Source organism: Danio rerio, chromosome 17 (assembly GCF_052040795.2).
Source record: "Danio rerio strain M-AB ecotype USA chromosome 17, GRCz13ab, whole genome shotgun sequence".
NCBI lineage: Eukaryota > Metazoa > Chordata > Actinopteri > Cypriniformes > Danionidae > Danio > Danio rerio.
The window spans coordinates 25879816-25886671 of record NC_141037.1 but is presented as its reverse complement, the minus strand read 5'-3'; the positions used below and the strand labels follow the sequence as shown (position 1 = coordinate 25886671).

At 34.4% G+C, this 6856-nt stretch overlaps 1 protein-coding gene across 5 annotated transcripts in view; it reads left to right on the top strand.

Annotated features, from left to right (window-relative positions):
• The first annotated feature begins 14 nt into the window (after positions 1-14).
• abch1 (ATP-binding cassette, sub-family H, member 1) overlaps positions 15-6856 on the top strand; it is an 85016-nt gene continuing 78174 nt past the window's right edge. For 2 of the 5 annotated variants that reach the window (XR_015513392.1, XM_087290492.1), the window contains exons 1-4: positions 15-169; positions 4000-4139; positions 6147-6306; positions 6401-6555. Coding sequence is in view for 3 of the 5 variants with exons in the window: in XM_087290492.1 (XP_087146618.1) it covers positions 113-169; positions 4000-4139; positions 6147-6306; positions 6401-6555 (512 nt within the window). In the remaining 2 variants the exon portion in view is untranslated. Of the gene's footprint in view, positions 170-1713; positions 1859-3666; positions 3793-3999; positions 4140-6146; positions 6307-6400; positions 6556-6856 lie in introns of those variants that run through there. The other 3 variants (XR_015513393.1, XM_087290493.1, XM_087290494.1) reach the window with 2 other exon arrangements.

Genomic DNA, 6856 nt, shown 5'->3' with positions numbered 1-6856 from the left:
AGTTAAAGTCTGGTCAGGAGCAGAATGAGTTAACGCGCTCATCTGCGCGCACTGAACCGAGCAGAGCAGCAGCTTCTCACCGGCAGCATATCGAGCCCCCGGCCCGGTGATCATGTCCGGTAGTGGAACCCATGAAGCGCTCAGTGGCAGCACGGAGATGGAGCAAAGAGTGAGTTATTGTTCTGTCTGTTCCTCTTTTTTATGCTTACGTTTTGCTCTTGCGGAGGCTGAACGAGTGAACTCGACACTTGCGTTAAATGTGATGCAGGTTTTATTCGCTACGTGGTGATTCTGCAGGCTATTTTAGACACGAATGTTATGGTTGGACAGATTCTGTGCATGTTTTTATATAGCTATTTGTTTGGTTAATGCGGAGCGCTGAAGACGGATCGTTTTGCTACTGCAGTGTCTCCTGGTGACGCAGAGGCAGAATGTAATAATTACACATGTCCGAACGAATCGTTCTTTTGGAGTCGGATCTTTTCATTGAGTCGACTGAACTAGTTTTGGAGTAACATCATCACCATGTATTAATTTTACGAATAATTACTACACGGTTATAATTTAAGTTCTGACTAAACTTAAGAAAATGTTATTTTAAAAAGAACATCATTAGACATTCAAGTAGTATAAAAAAGATGGTCAGTCTAGGCTGTAGTATTTTGAAGTAGTCTTAGAAGAATATTCTGTCTGACAACACTAACACCGTGGACCGTTTTGGCTTGTTTTAATTGCTTACATTGTTTTACTTATCTATTTAAAAATTCAGTCAAAATGTTCTTCACTCACCATTTTTTTTTAAAGATCGGAAATATAATTTGTAAATTGAAATGATTTTTCACTGTCTCTCATCAAATTAGTTTGAAATCACAATATATGGGGAACACAGAGCCGGAGCCCCAGTGAAATTAAATGACAAATGAAATACAAAAGACCGATTAAACTGCAATATTCATTTTTATTGCCGGTTACATTAATATGTTTACGCTGGATCATGGAACTGGAACATTAAAAACTTTAAAAAACAAGATATATTAGCATAAATTAGTCAACGTTCAATATCAGATTTGCATTCATAGTCATAGAAAGCATATGGAATACGAGTATTTAAATATTTCAATTTGCCTTTAATGTTTACAATTAAGTATCAGAATATATGTAAAATAATGTTCCTTTGTTATCCAGTGCAGGAATTTTATGTAAAAATAAATCGATTTTATTCAAACCTGTACATATAAAATACATTTTATTAGATTTAGCACCATTAAAGCATGTTAATTTAATTTATTGCCCCGGGTGCAAAGGAGTATCTGAATCGATATTGAACCACTTCTTTAAAACGAACCGTTTAAAAGAACCGATTCGCGGAAATGAATCAGACTCCATCAGTTAAGCAGCACTGGACAATATTTCATTGCAACAAATCTCATAAAACAACACATTTTTTTGAAAAATCTCATTATCCTCCTAAAATAGTTCTCTCGTTAAGTCAGTTTTTACAGATGGCTAAATTATTGCGCTGTTTTCCCTCTATGATTTCCAGCAACACTTGTCACTGTTCCACGATTGCTAGGGTATTAGAATGACATCTGAGCTGTCCAATTACAGACTGCTTCTATATAGCTTCTCAGACTCGGATTGGCTAGTGATGGGGGCAAGCTGTTCAGAAGGCGGGGCTTGTCGATTAACTGGTAGAGGAGACAAATAATATGCGCAGCTACTGACAGCCTGTGGCCGGCGGTTACTGAACGCTGCGCATCGCTGCACCTGACATGAAATAACGCTGCAGCAGAAAACAGCGGGTTTCCCAACCGGACAGCTGGACTGTTCATTTTTCTTCAAGGAATTTAAAGCCTTGGTATAAAATTTCTCTTTATCTTTGAGTTTTTGAGTCGATGGTTATTTCCAGTTTAACGGCTGTGCAGAATTTACATACGTTCGTTTGCACTTGCATTATGAAAACACATTTCATCTTATCGTAACTTGTGCTTTCTAAATGTATTATAGATGATTATGATGTATTATAGATGATCGTCTTTAGTTATATATTAGAGATTAAATTTAAATTGAAAGCACGTAAGAGCTCATGTAAAAAGCCAAGTTGTTGGAAAGTTTGTCTAAAGGACGCAAACAGCTCGTGAAGCTCCAGGCAGGTGCTGTGACAGAGGGAGGCGCTTTCTTCAAAACAATGAAGAAACTTAAAACCAAACCAGTTCAGCTGCTCAAAAGAACTGTGTTGTAACACAATTGTCAGCTGATTTCACATTGTCTCTACACAACCATTTGGTTTATTAAACTGTTTAATTTTCGAATTATCTTAATCATTCTGCAGTTTAACTGTACAAGCATTGGTCGATGATGATTAAAGGGGAAGGGTTCTCAGAAACCAGAGCTTTTTCTATAAAGTGAGTTGATCTTTTTGGGGGAGAAAACACTTATTTATTTAAGTATTAGAAACTGAAGTATTAAAATAAATATTTCTGTGAGTATACAGTTTTATAAAAGTGTGTTTTTTAAAATAATTTTTGTAAAGTTTTCTTCATTTGGTGACTTCTTGTTGTTTTTTCAAATATTATATTTATTATATGGTTTATTTCAAAAACAAGTACAATGCTAATTTTTAAAATATATTTTAAATATAAGCCACAATATTAAATAAGTCAAATGTTTGTTGCTGGACAGTCTGTTATGAGCAATTCCATTCAAATGTCAACCTTGCCATAGAATAGTAAAGTGTGAAACGCTTTATATGTTTGTTTATTTATTTATTTATTTATTTATTTATGTAGACTTGTATTTACCAGTACTGTAAAAAATGTCTCTGTCAATGTTTTCAAACAATTATATTTGATTTACTAAAGTCACACAAGTACCAATTTCACATCTGTCACATCCATAATGGAGAGATGGAACATTCACAATGAAGCTTTTTTTCTCATAGATGTGAAAGGGTTGTGCAGATAACTTTATTGCATTTCTTTGCTTTTAATTTACTTTTTGGTCACATTCATAACGCATGTTTATTTTCATCATTTTTAATTAAAAAATCTAGTCTACAGATTGATATTTTTTTATCTTATTACTCTTTGGTTAGTTGTTTTGGAAAATATAAACAGATGTTTTAATATAACACTAATATAAGCTTTTTATGAGATTTTATGTTTTGAGTTTTTACTGAAAATGTCACATGCATAACGCTGGAATTGCTCATATATCAAATTATTACATTTAATGTTATTACACAGTAGTAAATTGAAGTGAGTATTGTCTAGTATGGTTACCCAAACTCGAAATTGGTCCTCTCAATCTTATTGGGTTTTACAGTACTCAATTGGTTTGAGTTCATTTATTGAGTTTTACTGTGCTCAGATTGCTTTATTTACTCAAATGGTTTGTTGCAATCGGTTTTCTCAAATGGTTTGAGTTACCTCAACTTTTTGGGTTTTACAGTGTAGTAGTAACTTTTAAAATGCATTTTTTAAAATTTAGAAGGGGAAAAAGAAGCCTAATCATCATAATAATCATCTAATAATCATTGATTACACATCCTCAAATCTTCATCATCATTATTTTTCTCTCTCTAAGACAGCACTAACACAAGGATCTGAGATTAGGAAACTATTTGTGTGTGTTTTGTGATTTAAATATTATGATTTAAATGTGCAGCAATTGAGGTGAGATTCTGTGAAAAGAAAATGAGAGATTACAGATTGCAGTGCTGATGACCCACTTTGCTCCATCCGGAAAGGGGATGGTCAGTTGCAGAATCTGTGCTGTTTCTTAGAAACCAATGTAAGGATCACAGAAAAGGCATCATATTTTGTTTCATCTTAACAATATAAGTGCATGTCATTGTTCCAGACAGCAGCACAAAGACATTTCTTTGTATGCTTTTCAGGAAGTCTGCAGTAACTATTGTAAATCTCATGTTTATCTTAGTTTCTTTAAATATTAACCTGTTGTAATATGTAACTCTTGTATTCTTCTCTTTTTATGTAGAGCTTGGAGAGTGGGACTATGAAGACTGACTTGGAGGCTGGGAGTTTCAGCGCTGCAATCCACTGCCACGATGTGTGCCGTTCATACGGGAAACTTAAAGTTCTCAACAATCTCAACCTGACATTACCTCAGGGTCAAATGTGAGTTCAGCATTTTCTGTTTCGAAATGTGTTTACAGATGCTGCGCCAATTATGCATTTTCACTTTAAGCAGGAAAAACTGCCTAAAAGCTGACATGTCACATGCATGCCTTCATATATCACATCAAAACCCTTCAAGAAGTTGATGTAATATTGAGATTTACATCAGCTTATCTCATTGCCTGTAGTGTTATCACATTGTTATGATCTGCTGCAGTGCTGATAAGCCTTATCCGAGCGATGTGTATTGTGTAAGTGTTTGTTTCCTTTTCCTAAAGTAACGCTTAGTTGACATTTGTTTAGCTGTCTGAAAAGAAGTGGATCAGATTATGTTTGTAAAACTGCAGCTTTCCAGAAATTCCATTCAAAACATTGTGACTGGTCTTGCAAACATTAATTGGAAGGAGATTTTTAAGAAAGACAAAAAATGATTCGGGACACATGTATTTTTATGCTTTGTCCTATTCTTTTTATTCATGCCTTGTATTTTAAAATATTTAAAAAAGCAATTTATTTCTCTAATGGAAAAATGCACTTGGAGCGTTACTCCAGTTTTGGGTGTCCCATGATCCATCAAAAAATATTTTGATTTGGTCCACAAGAAACCTTTCTTATTAACAACACACATTTTCAGGAATTTGTGATAGACAAATACTAGACAAAATACTAGTCTTCAGTAACATTTTAAAATACTTTTTGATCCTTTCAATGTTTTCTCTTTTGTTTGAAAGACATTTCTTTTTGAGATGCGTGTGAGGCTAGGGCTGGAAAATATAGCCAAAATTTATATCACAACATATTTCTAAATTTTGTTGATTACTTAGTTCTGATGTCTATTTAATATTTTAATAGCCCCAGAAAAGAATGCCCATTATGTCTGTACAAAGTCTGAATTCATTCATTCATTCATTCATTCATTCATTCATTCTAAACCACATGTCTTTGGACTGTGGGGGAAACCAGAGCACCCGGAGGAAACCCACGCAAACACGGGGTGAACATGCAAACTTCACACAGAAATGCCAACTGAACAAATCAGCGGCCTTCTTCCTGTGAGGCGATTGTGCTACCCACTGCGCCACTGTGTCATTCATGGTCGAACGCTATATTTAATATTGGAATACTGGAAATGTCCTTTAAAATCATATATACACACACACACACACACACACACATACAGTCAGGTCCTTAAAAAATGGGATATCGACAAAATGCTAACATGGCTCAATATACCTACACATTGGGTTTAGTATGAAACAAGATGTGCTCTAACTGCAGACTGTCAGCTTTAATTTGAGGTTATTTACATCCAAATTCAGTGAACGGTGTAGGAATTACAACAGCTTGCAAATGTGCCTCCCACTTGTTAAGGGACCAAAAGTAATTCATTTAATTTCATGTTTGTATATATGCAGTGCTTAGCATATAGGAGTAAACCCCTCACAAATCTCTCTTTTAAATTAATATTTTAATAGGAAATTATACAATATTACGTGTGTGCGTATACATTAGATTAGTCAGTACTGAAGCCAAATCTGGAGCTTATCTAACAAAATAACTTACGATAACGGTCCAAAAACCAGTACACCCAAATTTATGTTATAGAAAAATATTAAATGCAAATTCAAAAAAAGAGGTAAAAATTTTTTTTGCAATATTTTGCTTGAATTTAATCATTTTCAAAATGGGGTCTACTCAATTATTATGCTGTGCATTTTATATATATATATATATATATATATATATATATATATATATATATATATATATATATATATAATTATATATATATATATATATAATGCTATATATATTTTTATTTTATTTATTTATTTATTTATTTATTTATTACGAAGAATATTGATGTCAAATTATTGTCCAGCCCTAGACTAAGCACAGACTTTTTCCTAATTCCCCGAAATTTTGACCAGCTCAAATATACCTAAAGAGTAGGTTTTGACTTATCAGACTTGATGTGTTTTTCTCACTCTTGTTTCCTGCCCTTAGTTATGGACTGCTTGGGCCTAGTGGTTGTGGGAAGACTACGCTGTTGAAATGCATCGTGGGAACTCTGAAGATCTCTCGTGGTCATATCACAGTGTTGGGAAAGCCACCAGCTTTCCCAGGACATGAAGTGCCAGGAAAGATGGTGGGATACATGCCACAGGTGAGAGTTGAAAGGAACTTATAAAGCATAATGCATGATTGTTACCAACGAAGGGAAATCTCTAGAGTCCCATGTATTTTCTCTCTGCCCTCAGGACATAGCTCTGTACAATGAGTTCACTATCAGCAATACATTATGGTTTTTCGGTCGAATTCATGGCCTTTCATCTAAAGAGACAGAAGCCAGGATGAGTTTCCTCATCGATTTTCTGGACCTGCCACAGAAACACAGCCTTGTCAAAAATCTCAGGTAGAATAACGTATTTCACAATCGTTGCAAGCCATTTTTTTTATTAAATTGATACTTCAACAACAAAAACTGAATACATTACATCATATATGAGAGAGTATGAGTATTCTGAAGCAATACGACAAAGAAACAACTCAATGTGTTTGTGGCATGTAGGAAAGTTGTTTTATTTTGGGGTTATGAATGAGTGTGTTTGAAACTAAACAAGACTGAGTAAACACTGAGGGAGGGAGGACGATGAAACGAATTGAGGCATCATGTGTGACCCAGTTTTTCAGACTCTTCTGACAGCACGTTCTCA